This window comes from Canis lupus, chromosome 8, assembly GCF_048164855.1.
Source record: "Canis lupus baileyi chromosome 8, mCanLup2.hap1, whole genome shotgun sequence".
In the NCBI taxonomy this organism is placed as follows: domain Eukaryota; kingdom Metazoa; phylum Chordata; class Mammalia; order Carnivora; family Canidae; genus Canis; species Canis lupus.
Genome location: NC_132845.1, coordinates 68,875,595 through 68,893,174, shown reverse-complemented (window position 1 = coordinate 68,893,174; position 17,580 = coordinate 68,875,595). Strand labels below are relative to the sequence as shown.

General features: G+C 52.0%; 2 protein-coding genes and 1 long non-coding RNA gene across 8 annotated transcripts; 1 reads left to right on the top strand and 2 right to left on the bottom strand.

The window, feature by feature from the left end:
* Window positions 1-19: 19 nt before the first annotated feature.
* On the bottom strand, window positions 20-12,587 carry SRRT (serrate, RNA effector molecule). Of its 5 annotated transcripts, none has more exons than XM_072837290.1 (20): window positions 12,280-12,587; window positions 11,873-12,012; window positions 7,798-7,926; window positions 7,400-7,546; window positions 6,954-7,142; window positions 4,890-5,059; window positions 4,573-4,757; window positions 4,289-4,387; window positions 4,087-4,204; window positions 3,746-3,903; window positions 3,002-3,063; window positions 2,821-2,899; window positions 2,375-2,563; window positions 1,883-2,056; window positions 1,639-1,792; window positions 1,159-1,352; window positions 838-994; window positions 554-655; window positions 313-436; window positions 20-212 (listed from the first exon to the last, which is right to left on the bottom strand). In XM_072837290.1, the coding sequence occupies exons 2-20, from the start codon at window positions 11,992-11,994 to the stop codon at window positions 137-139; spliced, it is 2,628 nt and encodes an 875-aa protein (XP_072693391.1). In that variant the 5' UTR covers window positions 11,995-12,012; window positions 12,280-12,587; the 3' UTR covers window positions 20-136. The 5 variants fall into 5 exon arrangements, with proteins under 5 accessions (XP_072693391.1, XP_072693392.1, XP_072693389.1 ...); XM_072837291.1 differs by having other exon boundaries at window positions 554-643; XM_072837288.1 differs by having other exon boundaries at window positions 6,954-7,166; window positions 12,280-12,567.
* Window positions 11,835-13,466, top strand: LOC140639006 (uncharacterized). The gene is made up of 2 exons (XR_012035898.1): window positions 11,835-12,701; window positions 13,113-13,466. It is a non-coding gene; the product is annotated as an uncharacterized lncRNA (long non-coding RNA).
* Window positions 13,456-17,458, bottom strand: TRIP6 (thyroid hormone receptor interactor 6). 2 transcript variants are annotated; one of them, XM_072837298.1, is made up of 9 exons: window positions 17,055-17,458; window positions 16,669-16,796; window positions 16,457-16,582; window positions 15,792-16,169; window positions 15,406-15,499; window positions 15,127-15,296; window positions 14,223-14,401; window positions 13,838-13,958; window positions 13,456-13,726 (listed from the first exon to the last, which is right to left on the bottom strand). In XM_072837298.1, exons 1-9 carry the CDS (start codon window positions 17,161-17,163, stop codon window positions 13,595-13,597), a joined length of 1,437 nt encoding a protein of 478 aa, XP_072693399.1. In that variant the 5' UTR covers window positions 17,164-17,458; the 3' UTR covers window positions 13,456-13,594. The 2 variants fall into 2 exon arrangements, with proteins under 2 accessions (XP_072693399.1, XP_072693400.1); XM_072837299.1 differs by having other exon boundaries at window positions 16,669-16,746.
* Between the last annotated feature and the right edge of the window lie 122 nt (window positions 17,459-17,580).

The following is a 17,580-nucleotide window of genomic DNA, read 5'->3' as shown; positions in this document are numbered from 1 at the left end:
TTGGGGAGGTATAAATCAATCACTATGGAAGTGCTTTTATTGGCAGTAGGGTTGGACGTACAAAAAAATTCTCAGCTGGATGGGATGAGGCAGTCACAATTCTAGACGATACCAGGAGTGAGGAAAAGTAAATGGCTCAAAAGAAGTCCACATCATCTGGAGCATCCAGGTCACGGTATTCCACGATGGCCCGTGGGTCTCCTCGGACCATCCTGTGAGATACAAAAGAGTTAAGATGGGAGGAGAGTTAAGGCTCTCTGAATGGGAGCCTGAAGGGGGCAAGGAAGTCTGAACATCTTAGCTCATTCTCACCTATTCCGAGGCTTCCCAGGATAACCTTGACCTCGGAAGGCATCATAGTTCCCTCGGCCAGCACCATAGGGGGCATGAGGGTATGGAGGCCCTCCCGTGGGGACTGCAGGGCGTACAGCACCAGCTATGAAAGAGATCAGTGTTGAGCTGAAACCTGTGACCTCAATTCTACCTGGGTTCAGCTTCCTTTCTCCCAGCCCTCAGTCACTACTAAGCCCTTTCACATCTCCCCTATACTTACCTCCATACCCCAAGATGGGGGGCCGGGGCTGACCATAGGGCATCAGGCCCTGGGGAGTCTGGTGCGGGTAGGGGAGTCCCGGGGTCAGGCCTGGGGGGAGTACAACATGGACAGGAACATGAATTACTGCGGGAGGGGGAGATGGGGAATGACAACTGGCTTTTAGAAACACTTCCTGAGAGTGGGATAGAAAGTTTTCAGAGAATCCCAGGATATAAGAACCAGGAGTCCTTCAATAGTCAAAGGAGAGGGAATGTGGCAGACCCTCATGGATCGTATCTTACTCTGGGCAGGGCCAGGTGGCTGGGCTGGCTTGATCTCAGGCAGAGCTGGGCGCTTGGCATCAGTGAGAAAGTTGTTAAAAAATGCCACTTCCTTCTTCACTTCCTCAATCTTCTCTGCATGCTTGTTGAAGATATGTTTGCGTACAAACTCAGGGCCCTGGGTAAAGAAAGAGGGTCAGAGCAGAGCAACCAATGTGGAAGGGATAATTAACCTCCCAGCCCACCATTTCCAGAGCCAATTTGACCCCAGGCCTGAGGAGGCTTCCTGGCTCAACCCCCTCCACCCACACTTCTAACACAGAACTCCCTAACATCCCAGACCTTGAATTTCTTGCCACTGAGAGGGCATAGCCACTTATCCTTGCCCAGTTCCTGGGTGTTAGAGGTGACAAACTTTTCCACTTCCTGCTCAGGGTCTTTGCGACCCATCTTCTGAGCCTCTTCCTCGGAAAGAGATTCCCGTACACTCAGCAATGGAGTCAGCTTCTCCTCAAACGTCTTCTGCCACTCTAGCACTGTGGTTTGGGAACACAGAACAGTGGGGTGGAGAAGGGAATTAGAAGCAAGAAACAAGGAAGGGATAAGGGGTGCCTGGCTGGCTCAGTCGGAGCATGTGACTCTTGATCTCAGGATTGTGAGTTTTAGCCCCACCTTGGGTTATAAAGATTACTTTAAATTCTAAGGAAAAAAAAAAAAGAGAGGGTGGTTAAGGCACCGTTACCAGAACAGATCTAAGACCAGAGGCAGCTGAGAAGAAAGGGAAACCAAAGGGAATCAGAAATGGGGAAGCTGGGAGCCCACCTTCTCCATGACTGATGCGGTTGGGCGGCATAGGCCCCCGAACATGGATGATGCCACATCGGTTGGGCATTTCATCCTCATTGGGGTATTCGCAAGTGTTATAATAATCCAAGGAATGCACAATGCGCAAATAGAGAAGGAGTTTGTCCAAAACCTGAGGGAAATAAAAATCTGAGTTCACCATACTCTTCTAACCCCCTTGCTGCCCCAAGCCAGGGCCCTGCCCGCCTGCTCTTGCTGGCACCTTGATCAGTTTTTCATCTCGCTCCACATTGATCTCTGCTGGGTTCCCTTCCTTAGGGGGTTCCTCAGGGGGAGCCCCCCCACTGCTCCCCAGCAGCTCCTCCTCCTCCGCACTCACTTCTTCAATCAGATAGTCAGTGATATTCTTCAAGATTGGGTTCTGGGAGGGCAGACTCTGGTAGAGAGAAAGAAGAATGGCAAGTGAAGCAGAGAAAACTCTTGAGGCAGGTAGCCCAGGAAGCTAAAGCAGAAAGGAATCCAGGGTTCACTTGGCCTGTTAATACTGCTTCATTATTTATCTTTTATTTATTCTATCCTAGCCAATAAACCATAACTAATGTCAGTCCATTCTGTTGGAAGCTGGAGTATCTGCGCAGACACAGAGTATAAGAACTGGGGGTCAATGCTACAAGACATTGACAAGACCAGAGGTGCCTATCATAGACGATATGGTATTGGCTGCTTTTTAAAAAGTTCCATGGGAGTCACTGACTGTTGGCAGAGGAGGTGTCCCAGGCTCAGAGGCCCAGAGCTGGGTCCTGTCATCCAGCGTGTGGATCAGCTTGGCGGCCAGTTTGATGTCGTTGCGCACTATCTGCTTGTGCTGGGTGATGCCATTGATGTTGCGGACTCGACGGGTCAGGTCTCTGTTCACACCAGGGCTCAGCTCACACTCCCGGAGCTAGAGAGAACACAGAGCTCACCAAATGTGCCCGAGAAGCAGCAGCTCAAGGGACTAGCCCTAGTGACAAGACCAGTGACTAGAACATGAGCTCCCCAAGAACATGGACCAGGAGGGTCTTATCAGGGACAGCACCTAGGCCAGACACCAATAGACAGTTAATGTGAGCAGACTGAACAGATGGGTGGGAGCACAACAAATGAATCAAATAAGAATCGGGTGACGTACATTACAGAGAACCCAGTCCCAGCACTTACTCGGATATTCTGCAAGTTCCAACAGATCTCTTTGATGTTAACACTGCGGTCAAAGGTGACCCAGCCACGGCGGAAAAACCTACAGAAGAAACGGTCAGCATAACCCTGGGATACTGGCCATTAGCCTCCCCCTGTACCTATTTCCAAGGTATACAGGGTCACTCTCGTCTCCATTCCTCACCTCCTCTCAGGCTGGGGCTCTGACAGTGCCACACGCATGAAGCCTGGGTATCTTTTACAAAGCTGGAAAAACAGAGGAACAGAAACCCCAATGAGTAATTCAGCGTTTCTCACTTCTTCCAATCCCTGTGTCCTAAGAACCCTGAGAAATGCCTGTGAATCTTTCAAGTAAGGAAAAACCAATAAAGGGCTTAATAATAAAAGCACTTGGGATGCCTGGGTGGCTCAGCAGTTGAGCACCTGCCTTTGGCTCAGCGTGTGATCCCAGGATCCGGGACTGAGTCCCATATCTGCCTCCTTGTGGGGAGCCTGCTTCTCGCTCTGCCTGTGTCTCTGCCTCTCTCTCTTTCTCATGAATAAATAAAATCTTTAAAAAAATAATAATCATAAAAGCACTTAAGGGACGCCTGTGTGACTCTGCAGTTGGGCATCTGCCTTCAGCTCAGGGTGTGATCCCGGGGTTCTGGGATCAAGTCCCACATCTGGCTCCCTGCAGGAAGCCTGCTTCTCCCTCTATCTTCTGCCTGTCTCTCATGAATAAATTTTTAAAGAGTAAAAGCACTTAGAAGCAAATGGTATAATCGAGGGCCAGCCCACAAAGGGCCCACGAGAAGAGGCTTCCCTGTTAGAGAAATGGGTATATGTTAGAAGCAGAACCATATTATCTTACCCCCGCCTCACCAGCTCCCCTTCCCTGCTACCAAATATGCCATTCCTGCAGCCAGTACCACTTTTTCCCACTCACAGAAATGATCTCGGCTCGAGAGATGTTGGGTGCGATGTTGCGCATAAAGAGGGAGCAAGTCTTATGGAGGGGCCGAGGTTTACATTCCAACCCAGGAGTGTCCTTAGGCTTCTCTCTGTCTTCTTCTTTGGGCTTCTCCTTTTCTTTTAGTGCCTCTTCTATGCAGGAAGTGTTGGAAGTTGGTGAATATTTATTGTTGATTTTGGAGGGAAAGAAAGAAGTGGTGCAACTCCCCCCCACCCCCATGTCCCAAAGGCCGGCCCTTATCAATTTTGCCCACTCCCACCTCCCCTACCCCTATTCAATAGGAAGAGAATGGACTAAAAGAAGATAAAACCTACCAGACTCCTCCTTCTCTTCCTCAGCTTGGCCACTCTCTGACTCTGACTCGGACTCTGACACGCTGCCTTCATCAAAGCTGTCATCACCACTGTGCTTCCTGTTCCGCTTCTTGCTAGTCTGTGAGAGCCACAGCAAGAGGAGGGGAGTCAGATAACCAGGACCCCAGATCTGACAATGACCGCCTGGCAAGAGATACCCTACCTTTTTGGCATCTTTCTCAGAGTCATCTTTCTTCTCTTCCTTGTCCCCATCACCCTCAGATTTCTTAGTTTTGTCATCATTAGAACTGTCATTTTCAGCCTGCAGGTACAGACAATCCCGGGCATGTCCATCTCCCCTTCAACCTTTATCAGAGGGCCCCCTCCCTAGCCCTCCACCTCTCCTGGACCCAGCACACAACCCACCAGGCCCCCTGACCACTGAAGTTGCACCTTCCTCCTCCCTAGGAACTCAGAGGCAGCACCCAATGAGCCCAGCACTCTGACCTGTTTGCCGTCTTCTTTCTTATCATCCTTATCATTGGCCTTGCGCTCTCCATCCCCCAGGCCTGGTCCAGCCCGGCCTTCCTCTTTCTTACTGGGCTCTCCAGGCTTTCCTGCCTGCTCCTCCTCCTCCTCCTGCTCCAGGATGCGCAGATCATTCTCTGTCCCTCCTTCCATCTTAATCACAGCTACCAACAAAGGGAGCAGAGGTCACAATCCTAGGGTCCTGGCCTTCAGCCTCTTGCTTATCAACTGACTTCTATTTCCAAACCAAGATCTTGGGTCACCAGACACCCTCTTCCCCTCCCAAATCCACATACCTGCATCCAGCATCTTGACGATGGCATCAGCTTTGTCTATGTCCAGGAGAAGATTATCAAACCAGCCACTCTCCATAAGGGACAGGAATACCCTCAGTCGGTTTTGCAGGGCCCCCCGGGCCTCCTGCCGACGCTTCCCCACCTCATCTGGGTGGTACTTAGACCGAAACCTGGGAAGGAAGTGGGGAGGGAAGAGACAAAATAGTCACTGGATGCCAGGGCCAGGACATGGGGAGGGGCCCAGGCAAGTCAGGGCTTAGCCCCCATCCTCTCACACCCACAAAAAACCATGAAAGCAGAAAGACTGGGGAGAAGGGTACACTAGAACCACCCAATACCCCCAAAAGGAACCAGAGGTTATGCTCTGAGAAGATTTGTGGGAGAGCCAGGAACTAAGAGCTCTGGATTTGGGAAAAGCCATGACTAAAGGGGAAGGCCAGGGTTAGAGAGGCAGAATGATTGCCCTGTGTCTCTGGGAAACACTAACTTAAAAAACTGTAGTTTCCCAAAGCTTCCAAGAGGAAGGCTAAGGAAATAGTAGATCCCAGAGAACCTCCCTCTCCTTGCCAACCCAAGAGCTAGTCATTAACAGGACTGCTCCCACCAACTCCCTCCATCCCTAGGTGGAAGACAGAGGGAAACCTGAAATGCACTGATAGGAAAAGCCAAAAAAGGCAGAGAAGTTTTCTCCCCCCTTGGGAAGAAAAGCAGATGGTGAAGGGACAGGGAAAGATCAAAGGGAGAAACTGAAGTGCCCTTATAACCTCAGGTACTGCCCACAGGGAGAGAGAGAGAGAAAGAGAGAGAGAGGGAGAGAGAGAGAGAGAGAGAGAAAAGAGGTGCAGGATTAGGGTGGAGCATGGAAAGGAAACATTTAAAATAGGACCTTGAGGGGGTAAAAACAAAAAAAATGAAGAGTATGAGAAAAACAGAAAGGGAAAGTGTGACAAAGTCCCAGAAATTGAAAACAAAGGGAAAAACTAAAGGCCAAAGAAAATGGGGGGAAAAAAAAAAAAAAAAAACAGAGGAAACAAGTGTTAGGCAAAGAGCAAGTACAGGGACCAAGAAAGAATGAAAGGTACATGAGAGAACGAGACCAAGACACAGAGAAAGAAGAAAGAGAGGACAGTGACAGACAAAACAGAACCACAAGTTGAGCGTGAGAGGAAAGGAAAGCCGCAGGCATCACCTCCAGGATCTTTACCTTGGCTGCTTGGTCAAACAGAGCTCAAGATTTAACTAGCCGCGCCCAGGGCCCATGCTGGCAGGTGGGCCACCGGCTGGCTCCTGGCTGGGGCGTCCCGGCCCAGATGCCCCACCCCCGCGGGACTCCGCGGTGGGGGCCCTGACTGACTAGCTGCCTGAGCAATCACATTCAGCTAAACCGCTGCATTGTGCACAGCAGTGCCCTGCCTGTCTGCCTGGCCGGGGCAGCGCAGCTCAGCCCAGGGGGCTCATGTATGGGCTGGGTATGGTGGGGGTGGAGGTGGGTTTGCTCCGAGCTCCGTCGATGAGCGGGTGTAGTTCCCAGTTCTGGCTCTTTTCAAGGAGGAGGAGCAGAAAGAGGATGAGGAGGAGGAGGAGCAGGAAGGGGGGAAAAGATGGTTGATTAAAATTAAAACATCCACAAAAGGAAAAAAACTAAAATTCTTTTTCTGTCAAACGACCCTGAGATCTTTGCTTTTTCTTGTCTGGATTCACTCGTTGCTTTTGGGAGAACACCACAGCCACACAGGGTCCCGGCGATCAGGGATGACAATGACCCAATACCAGCAAGTGGGAAGCAGTCTGTCTGCTGCCCCAAGGGAACAGGTGGCTCTGGCCAGCTGCCTGGAGGTGTCCCACTCACTGAGGACAGAGGGGAAGCAAGGTGGGGTGGGAGGCCGTGGCAGACGTTGAAGTGAGGAGGAGAACCCATCAGCAAATGCTGTTGTACTTCCCATCCCCCACCCCCAGGAAGTTCTGGATTGGGGAAAATGGGAAGAGGACAGGGCTGCAGGCTCCACTGGCGGGGCCAGGGAAAACATGCTAGGCAACAGACAGCAGGAAAATAGGGGCACTCACCACTCCTCATCTTTATGAGCCAAAAAGAAATCCTGCATCTGCTGCCTTCGAAAATCCAGCTTATAGTCATTATAGCGCTTTACAGCCTCTGTCTCATCCACAGAGTCATCCAATGACAGAAGAAATTCCTTGAAGGTCTTCATCACCGGTGGTGGCACACCCAAGTCAATCTCTGCGATGCTGCCCAGCCTGGGGGGGGCCCGGTCAGGAAGTCTTGGTTGTGGGGGAAGAGGGTGGGGGGATGGGGGGGCCAAGGTAGCCAGCTGCCCCCTTCCTTTGCTCACCATGGACACCACCCCCAGCACCAACTGCCACCCCCCTACATAGGCACTCCTTTCTGTACCTAACCCACTCCCTGGCTCCAGCCACGGTCTTTGGCAACCCCAATCCATCCCCCAAACCGAACATCTCCCTTTTCCCAAGAACCCCAGAACCCAGGTCTTTACCTGGCCTGGATAGGCAGAACATGGTGCTGCATGATGTGGACGTCTGGGTGGCCCCAGGGCTGAGGGGGGCCATAAGTAGGGCCCCCACCCCCCCCAGCATAGGGCATCTCATAGCCACTGTGGTATGGGTCAGAGCTGTGCTCATCCCTGAGGGTGAGGGACACAAAAGTCAGACAGAGAAGGGAATCATGTCTCCAGAGCACGAAGGAGGATGGGGCAGAGGAAGGGGAATATGCAATGTGGTCTCTCACCCAAGGGTTTAAAGATCAAAAAAAGATGGGTTTACAGGAAGTCCGAGAAAAGGAAATGACAAAGTCCTCAACGGAAGTGAAGAAAGAGAGCCAGGCAGGTGGAACTGAGGCTAAGGAGAGAAGCCAGAGAAACTGTTGCCACCTCACCAGTCTCGCCTCATGCGCTTCTGTGGGGGACTGAGCTCATGGCGCGGAGGAGAAAAGCGCTCTCGCCGATTCCGGTCATAGTCCCGATATTCACCCCGACTGCGGCGCTCCCGGCCACGGTCCCACTCTCTGGCAATAAGAATGAGTAACAGTAAGAAGATAAAGCTGGTCATGCTCCTGCACAGGCCCTTCCTCTCTTGAGACACCAAACTAAAAGCTTACAATTACAAAATTATTCTCTAAACAGAAAAAGACTCTTACAATCCCCAACTAGCCAGCCATGGCCACCTCAAATTCAACATCTTAGAACAGAGCTACTACTTCTACCACTTCAAGCCCAAGCTTGCTTCCCTCCTCTGGTTTCCCCAAGAGCGAGGACATCAACCATAACCAGATATCTAACTTATCAAGTGTCACTCTCACTATTCATGTGGGCTATTGGCTTGCTAATCCTCTGCCTCAGAGCCTATCTAAGCTGTTCTCTTACTTGCCCTGTCCACAAACTGCCCCCATCTGGGTGCCCTGACCCTAGTCATTTCTCCTTTAACTATAGCATCTGGTGTACTCATCTATGGTCCCTACCACTTCTGTCAAAGTGATCGTTTTCAAACACAAATATCATCATGCCATGCCCTTCCTTGCTAAATACCAGTATACAACACTGTTCAAAACCTTGGTTCCTGCTGTCATTCCAGTCCCTCCACCAGTTACCAGCCACCACCATTCCAACCTTAACCAAATAAAAAACATCCTTTACTATAGCCCAATGGTTTTCAAACTTCGGGTCTTGAGACTGCCACCCCCACCTCACATCCTTTAAAATTACTGTAGGGCGCCTGGGTGGCTCAGTGGTTGACCATCTGCCTCTGGCTCAGGCCATGATCCTGGAGTCCTGGGATGAGTCCCGCGCATCAGGCTCCCCCAGAGGGAGCCTGCTTCTCCCTCTGCCTATGTCTCTGCCTCTGTGTCCCTCATGAATAATTTTTTTTAAAAAACCTACTAATTTTAAACTTCTATATCAACACAAATTACATCTTTTCTATAAAAAAATATCTATTTCCAAAAAAACTTTCTTTTAATGAGAAAAGTGACATTGTTTTTTACATTTATCAAATCCTCTTAAGGCCTGACTTAATACAAACAGCTGAATTTTCATATTCTACATTCATCTGTTGTAATATGTTGTTTGAAAATCTAGCCTCACAGATACACAACTGGAAAAGGATATATTTTCATCAACAGTCTTTTGAGGTACCTGGGGATATTCTTTGATACTACCCAAGATATGACGAGAGGTTTTTTTTTTTTTTTTTTTTTTTTTTAAAGATATTATGTATTCATGAGAGACATGCAGAGAGAGAGAGAGGCTGAGACATAGGCAGATGGAGAAGCAGGCTCCCGGCAGGGTGCTTGATGCCGGACTCATCCCAGGACCCCAGGATCATGACCTGAGCCAAAGGCAGACGCTCAACCACTGCGCCACCCAGGCTTCCCAACAAGTTTCTTAAAGGCAAATTGCAGCACTGAATCTGAGTATCAGTGAACGTTCTGTGCTCCACTACATTTAAATCCATTGTTCTAACCTTGCTCTTTGAGTGGCTCTTGACATTTCTCATTATACAGTATCAAAATATATTCGTTAATATCACTACCTATCTCATCAAAAGAGTCTTAAAGTAATAAGCAGTTGTCAAAATCACAGGTACAAGTTTTCCAAAATTCTAGTTTTCACTGGAAAGTTCCACTTCCTCACTAGCAACAAAACTAACAATTTTCTTTGGAGTAATAGAGTCTTAGTCTGTTTCCAAGAAAATATCGAATACCCATATAGAATTAACAGTTTGGGGACACCTGGGTGGCTTAAGGGTTGAGTGCCTGCCTTCAGCTCAACGGGTGGTTCCCCCCCCCCCCAAAAAAAGGGGGTGGTCCCAGAGTCCTGGGATAGAGTCCCACATCGTGCTCCCTGCATGGAGCCTGCTTCTCCCTCTGCCTGTGTTTCTGCCTCTCTGTGTCTCTCTCATGAATAAATAAATAAAATCTTAAAAAAAAAAAAAAAAACCACTGTACTCCCAAATGTGATATAAGTGCTCTATGCATACTTCCTATTCATCGTGTGTATCCAACTTAATAAAATTTAAAAATTGTACTGCTTCATTAAGGACATTAAGCGAAACCAGCTTTTTTTTCTTTTTAAACTGCTTGTGTCACTGCCTTAATTTGTACTAAGACACCAGCAGTTTTCCCACCAATACTATGACATCAACAATGCAAATGTCAACACAGTGAAAAAAATACTACCTTAAAGCTGCTATAAAAATAGTTCTAGAGGCACCTGGCTGGCTCAGTGGTTGTGCATCTGCCTTTGGCTCAGGTTGTAATCCCAGGGTCCTGGGATGAGTCCGGCATCAGGCTCCCCACAGGGAGCCAGCTTCTCCCTCTGCCTAGGTCTCTGCCTCTCTCTGTTTCTCTAATGAATAAATAAAACCTTTAAAAAAAAAAAAAATCAGTTCTAACATCGCAGATCTTTAGTCTGTGGACCACACTTCTGTGTATGAGAGTTCCAAATGCTCCATTTTGCTGGCATTTGGTACTATCATGGTTTTAAGTTTTCGTACTTAATTACTTTTTCTTTGGAGAAGGAAGGGGCAATGAGAGAGGGAGAGAATCTTAAGCAGGCTCCAAGAACAACATGGAGCCCAGTGCTCATTCTAACACTGAGACCATGACCTGAGCCAAAATAAACAGTCTGATGCTTAACTGACTGAGCCACGGGGGGCGGGGGGGCTGAGAACCACTACCAAAAAAAAGTAAATAAATAAAAATTAGAATATTGGCTCCTTTCTGCACACAATATTATGTCCCCAAATCCAAAGTGTTCACTCCACTGTGCCTGGGGGAATTCCTAGTCATCTTTCCAAGTGTCACCTTCCTCTCATGCTCTTTGACATATCACCTCCACCACTACTTCCCTCCCTTAGATTTACTCCTTCAACACTTAACCATCTTTATGATGATCTCTCATACATACTCAACTGCAGCACACCCAAGGCCATTTTTCCCCCCACTCCAAGCCCTAAACTATAAATTATTTAATCACGATAACCACTTCTTACCCATCTTCACAATTCAGAACACTTTTGATTTTTTTTCTCTCTTAGAAAACATCAAGGGGGATCCCTGGGTGGCGCAGCGGTTTGGCGCCTGCCTTTGGCCCAGGGTGCAATCCTGGAGACCCAGGATCAAATCCCACGTCAGGCTCCCGGTGCATGGAGCCTGCTTCTCCCTCTGCCTGTGTCTCTGCCTCTCTCTCTCTCTCTCTCTGTGTGACTATCATAAATAAATAAAAATTAAAAAAAAAAAAAAAAAAAAAGAAAACATCAAGGGAAAAAAGTGCCACATAATCTCCGCAGTGAAGAAATACATTGGCTATACAGATTGAATGCTTTACTGAACTCATTTTTCAAAATATTCTGTAATGTTTCCAAATCAAGTGCCATCAGCACTGATATTGCTGGTATTTGTGATGTCTTTTCAATTAAAAAAAAAAAAATCTTCCAGTTTTTCTGATCTTGATTAGTTCATCGGAAATACCTTAATGATATTTAACTCAAGAACATCCCAGAAAGCTAACGACTAGCTGAGTCAAACCTAATCAATTAACTAAACCTTACCTGTCCAACAAACACTTTCTGACTTTACAGAAGACAACCACAAGAAATACAACCGTATTCTGCCGGGAAACAGGTCTGGTCTGACAATCTCTCCAGTGGAGTCAACTCTAAGACATTACTTTCTCTGAATCAACCTTTTAGATGTGTAACTTACAAACAATAAAACGCATGCATCTTAAATACAAATATAAATATTACTTTTTCCCGAACTCTGTTAGGTCTATTGCTTTGACCTTGTGAACATTTCAAAAATGGAGCCCCGTCTAGCTCTTTACCAACAGCGCAACGGTCCAGTATAAACGACTGCATGCGGTTCGCCCTATAAAACTAATAAAGGCGATGATGCAATGAGAATGGAGAGCCACAGAACGGGGCAAGGGGGCAAAACCGAGAAAAAGTCTCACCGGTCATTCCAATCGTCCCCTCGACGTCTTTCATCTCTTTCCCGAGAACGGTCGTAGTCGCTGCGCTCCCTTCTGAACTTGTCCCTGCGCCTTCGGTCATACTCGTCATCGCTGTCACCCATGGCGCGCTCTGAGGGGACCTGGAGCCCGGACATGGGTGGTCAGGGTGCGGAACAATGACGAGGGGAGAAAGGCTCCGGAGCCGCTCAGGAGCAGCACGCCCGCCGCCCCCCGCAAAGGCCAGCCTTCCGCTGTCCGCGCCATGCTGAGCTCGCCGCCCGCACAGGAGGACCGCCCCCGCACTCCACTGGCGCCCGGGGTCTCCCAGCCCACGCCCGCCGGCCGCCCGAACCCGCTCCCGCCCTGCCGCCGCAGCCCCGGCTCTCCAGGCCCCGCCCCTCCCCCACCTGGGAGCGGTCGCGGCCGTTAGCCTCGCGCTCCCGCAGGCTAGTTTTCCAGGAGACTTGGGCCTGCCTCTTGCTTCGCGCGCGCGGTGAGGGCGGCGCGGACGGCGAGAGGGAGACGCGGGGCTCTCAGCGAGGAGGCCAAGGAGACGAAGAGAAAGTGGGACAGCCGAGGATGGGCGGTAGGCGCGCGCCGCTCGCGCAGCGCCTGCGTCACCGGCGGAACGAGGCCCCAACCACAAGCTACTCCCCCGCGGCCTGAACTGGAACTTAAAGCGCAGGCAGGGCGAGAGGCTGGTAGCCCTGGGGGATGATGGGAAGGGGGGCGGGGACTCGGAAGTCTCGCGCGCTTTCAGGGACGAAAACTGCGCCGACGGGAGGGATTACGGAAGCCTAGACGGACCCAACGAGGCCGCGGAAGGGCGGTAGGGCCCCTGGGCGTATAAAGAACTTTCTCCCGCGGAGGTCGAAGGTCGTCCTCTGGCTTGATGTGTCCGGGATCTGGGGATCTGAGCCAGTTCGTGTCCCGTTGTTGCCCCCCGACCACCCAGCTCGGGGCGCCTCCTGCCCTCATGTGGGGCTGCTTTCCCCTGCTTCTGGCGCAGGGCAGGGAGCTGGGGAATGCAGGCGTTTAGCGGGATGGAGCAACCATTTTAAAGCATCTCCCACCATTTTGTGCTGCGCCAGAGACCCAAGCTTTATTGCCGCCTCGGTATTTAACCACCTGCAAAACCCTGTTACTGCTGTTCTTCGTAAGAGGCGAAGGCGGCAGGTCTGTCTTATCCCCAACCAGTAGTTGGTTGGGATAGCTTATAGGTTGAGGTCTTGATCAACAGGCGGAGACCGGCTTGCGCCAGAGAAAACGCACCACCACCCCCGGAGAGAACACCAAGTCCTTGATCAGGGAGTGGAGTGTCCAGGCTGAAGAACAGGGAAGGCCGCCTCCTTGGAGTATGCTGCAGCCTCACTCCAAGCACGGAGAGGAAGGGTGTCTTTACACCACGTTTGCAAGAGTGTAGAATGGAGTTGCAAAAATCTAGGTCTAGGGAGACCCGGGTTCTGATCTTGGTACTGCATTAGGAAACCATGCAACCTGAGATCGCTTCTGTAAAAACGCAGTCACCACAAATGTGTTTGCATTAGGCTGCTGTGAGAATCAGATGAGACAATACACTTAAGTGTTTTGTAAACTCTTGAGGGATTATTATTTCATGATTGGAGGAAGAAGAGACAGTACTTGGTGACACAGTTGTCAGGATAGATGTCAGGGAGGGTAGTTGATGGGAAGGGGAAACGTAACAGGTGGTTCTGGGAAGGCTCAGCAGTCGGTCGTGACAGTGGCTGAGAGCTCCTGGATGCGCCAGGCACTGCACGCCTTGCACAAGATGTGCCCATCCAGCGGGTAGCAGCCCTGACACTCGCCCTCGGAGGAGAGGAGCAGCCCACACTCCTGTTAAGACAGAAGCAAGAGCTTTCTATCAGGGCCAGAGCCCTGGGTTCTACCATTCCCAGCACCCCAGACCCCAAGAATCTCCCATTCCCCTTGCCGGGGCCCCCTGACCTCGCACTTGTAACAGCCAATGTGAAAACTGCGATCCAGAGCAACGATTCGTACCGTCTCCTCCTGCCCTGGCTCAGGCATGATGGCCCCACCACACACTGAGCACCGTGGGGCAAACTTCCTGGGGTGGAAGGGAACAACGGAGGCTGTCAAGCCCCTGGGTTGGAGGGGACTAACAGTGCAGCCCAGAGAAGGTGGGCTATGCAAGGGTACGGGAGAGGCCAGAGGGATGGATGGTCTTGGCTCTCACAAGAGAGAGTGACGGTAACAAGAAAGACAAAGTCCGGGGTAGGAAACTGGAGAAGCTTGTACTGGGACATAAAGGAGAAATGAAGAAGATGGGGAAGGTCAGATGTCTCGAGAAAGATGGGAGACCCAGTCTGACCTGTGGAAGTCCTCAATGCAGTGGATCTGGCTGGTGGCATCCACTGTGAAAGGGATGCCGTCGAGGCCACGGTGGCACACCACACAGGTAAAGCAGCTAGGGTGGTAGGCTTTCCCCATGGCCCGCAGGATCCGGTCCAGGATGGGTTGGGAGCATGTGGAGCACTTCTCCAGGGTGGCCTAGCGAATTAGAAAGGAAGGGTGGCAAGTTCAGGGCTGAGGAGGCCCGTGGCTGGCAGGCACCCTGCTGGCCTACCCACCTGTTTTTATAGCCTGCAAGGGATTCAGTGAAAAGTGGCCCTGAACAGATCTAAGTCCCAGCACTGTAGCTTCCTACAGAAGTGATCCAGTCTCAACTTCCGTTTCCTACAGTAGTACCAGCTGCTTCACAGGGGCAGCAGTGTGGAAATTTAACATATTCCCTTAACTCAAGATAAGTCTGGTCTCCTCCTCTTCTTCCTCCTCCTCTCACATTTGTAAGGAACTATTGTCCTTTCCCTCCAGCAGCCAGTAATTTCACTACTTTCCCAATTCCTTCCTTCTTACACATCAGTTTAGTCCCCCAGCTTGGAGTTCTTTTTTCCTTTAAGACTTTATTTATTTATTCATGAGAGACACGGAGAGAGAAGTAAAGACATAGGCAGAGGGAGAAGCAGGCTCCCTGGGGGGAACCCAATACGGGACTCAATCCAGGGCTCCAGGATCACCACCTGAGCCGAAAGCAGATGCTCAACCACTGGGCCACCCAGGCATCCCCCACCTTTGAATTCTGTCCCTCTCATGTGCTTAGACATCTAGTTTCCACCTTAGATGGAAGCCTCCTGCCTCCTGCTACCTTAGATGGAAGCCTCCTGCCTCCTGCTACAGACTCCAGCACCCAGGCCACCCCCAGCACACCCACTCACCACATAGCAGCTCTCACAGTACGCCCTCCTCTCCACAGCATAGAAATGTTGGCCCCGAAGCTGGGCCCGGCATGTAGAGCACACGAAGCAGCCAACGTGAAAGACCCGGTCCAGGGCCACAACGCCAGCCCCATCCCCAACCACATCTTCCCCACAGCCGCCGCACCGCCCTGGGGACAGGGAGGGACAGGGTCAATAAGCATGCAGAATGGAAGGTGGATTCGCTGTCCCCTTGACTCCCCAGTCCCCTGCCCCCCTTCCCACCTCAGGTCAGCTCACCAAAGTACTCCCCGGTGGGAGGATGGTTCATGTCATGCACCAGTTTCTTCGTCAGCCTCTCAAGCTCTTCCTCAGGAGGCTGGTTCAGGGGGACCTGAAAGGGGGGAGTCAGGGGTTCAGCCCTACCTCCAGCTCCCTATGCTGTCAGACTTTCCTGAAGGGGACCAGGCAGTTCCAAGCAGAAAGCTCATCTGACGAGGTCTCAGCCCGGGGCCCAGGGGTGCACCTCCAGGAGCCAGTGTACAGCTCCAGCACCTCCCTCTTCTATTTCCTGACCAGCGCCACATCCCTGGGACCCAGAACTCCAACACCCCAGGACTCCCCACCCCACCCAATCAGTGTCCAGTTGTCCATGAGGACCCCACATCCCAATACTTAGGGCTTACCTGGGGCCCATACGCGCCTCCTCTTCCTCCTCCTGCAGCCTCCTCTTTAACCCCTGGCCCTGGCTCATGGTGGCTCCTATAGCCAGCCCCCCAGACTTCACCTTGGCCTGGGAGAGGAAAGTGAGGGCCCGGGAGGGCCCCGGAGGCCTGAGAGGCCCCCCGCCTGGGAGGGCCACAGCCTCTCACTGGTTGTGCCACCTTCACTTGCACAGGGAAGGCAGGGCCAGCGGGGGTGCTGGCTGTAGCATAGGAGGCTGGAGTGGGGCCCCCATAGGGAGACGCTGAGAGCTGTTGGGGAGGAATAGGAACACCCCCTCCATTCGGCTTCAGGGAGCCTGAGCCTGTGCGGTAGGCATGGGGCTGAGGGGGCTCATAAGCCTGGGGAGAAACAGACCAGGAGTGAGAAGGCCCATTCCAGGACACACACTTGTGGGCCCTCCCACGTGTGTGTGTGTGTGTGTGTGTGTGTGTGTGTCCCCAAGGTAGTGCTGGTCTTTGACAAGCACTCAAGAGGCTGACAATCTAGTAAGATGTGATACTCCTGCATGTATCACACATGGGGGCAAGGGTGAAGGGTACCAGGTTGAGAATCTAGGGAAAGGACCAGGATGGGGAGTGTGGAAGAGGGCAGGAGACAAGGAACAGGGGTGGGACAGGGAAGTCACCTGCCGGTCTGACCGCCGTGGGGCATGACCACGACCTCCATCCAACTCAGCCAGCATGCTGGTCAGCGAATCTATCTCGGCATCCAGACTTCCTGGACGCAAGGCCCCCCTGTCTGGGGGGAGCCCCTGGAGATGAAGAAAAAGCAGGGAGAATTCAAGTCACTTGCCCCGGGTGCCCCCACCTCCCACCCACTCCCAATTCCAATTCTCACCTGTGAGCGCTGGGGTGCTCCATGGCACCCCACCCAGGGGAACCCCCGATCATCTGGTCCCCCGGGGGCCTGGTAACACTGCTCAGATGGGAGGGGGCAAAAATTGACCCTGGGGTGGGGCTGATGTGCTAGGGTGAGGGAAAAGAGAGCCAAGGTGGGGATGGGGAAGGAGGGGAGGGTGACACTTATGGAGGCCGCCCTCATGGGTCACTCTTCTCCCCTCCCCCCCCACACTTGGAGTCCCAGAACAGAGCAGGAGCAGGAAGCCGGAAGGGCTTCAGGGAAGGGGTGGCAGGGACAAGCCAGGGGCAGGAGGCAGGAACCAGAAGGCGAAGGTGAGCTCAGAATGGCCAGTGGCCTCCTTGGCGGCACTGGGGCTGCCTTACCTGCTCCATGGGCTGGCGGCGGCCCCGGGGCACCTCGGGGGAGTGCTCTCCCCTGAGGGGCTCTTGCAGGCTCCAGCTGCCTTGGGGGGAGCCAGGTGGGCCCCGACATGGCCGGGATCAGGAGACTCTAGACAGCGGTCAGGCCCCACGTAGCCCCAAGACTCTGGTCTTGGCCCCTTCTTCTGTCCCACACCTCGTTTGGAACTCCAGGAAAGAAACTTTTTCTGGCCTTTTTTTTCCCCTTCCTCCCCAATTTTGGGGACAGCCACGCCCCCGGTGACGTCACCACATTCCTGGGGGAGGGTCACGTGGCCCCCTAGGCCCTAAACTGCCGTCCCTCCCCCAGTCGGCCCCCTCCCGCCGAGCAGGGAGAGCTTTCCAAGGCTGCCTCCGTTTCACTCGTTCCCCCAGACTGGCGCCCCAAGTCCCGCACGTGGCCACCTCGCCGCTGGGACGCGCTCCAGCGCGGCTCTTTCCCACACTCCCCCAACCAGATCTCTCTCTTCCCGCCCCACCTACCGCCCCT

Excerpts from the sequence above, each read along its gene's own strand:
- SRRT (XM_072837288.1), bottom strand. The coding sequence starts at position 11,994 with ATGGGTGACAGCGATGACGAGTATGACCGAAGGCGCAGGGACAAGTTC. Across the intron at positions 4,388-4,572 it reads AGAAAGAAGACGGCAAACAG|GCTGAAAATGACAGTTCTAA; the intron begins GTCAGAGTGCTG and ends CTGTACCTGCAG. Across the intron at positions 995-1,158 it reads TCAGTGGCAAGAAATTCAAG|GGCCCTGAGTTTGTACGCAA; the intron begins GTCTGGGATGTT and ends TTCTTTACCCAG.
- TRIP6 (XM_072837298.1), bottom strand. The coding sequence starts at position 17,163 with ATGTCGGGGCCCACCTGGCTCCCCCCAAGGCAGCTGGAGCCTGCAAGA. Across the intron at positions 16,583-16,668 it reads GAGCACCCCAGCGCTCACAG|GGGCTCCCCCCAGACAGGGG; the intron begins GTGAGAATTGGA and ends CTTCATCTCCAG. Across the intron at positions 16,170-16,456 it reads CACGGCGGTCAGACCGGCAG|GCTTATGAGCCCCCTCAGCC; the intron begins GTGACTTCCCTG and ends GTTTCTCCCCAG.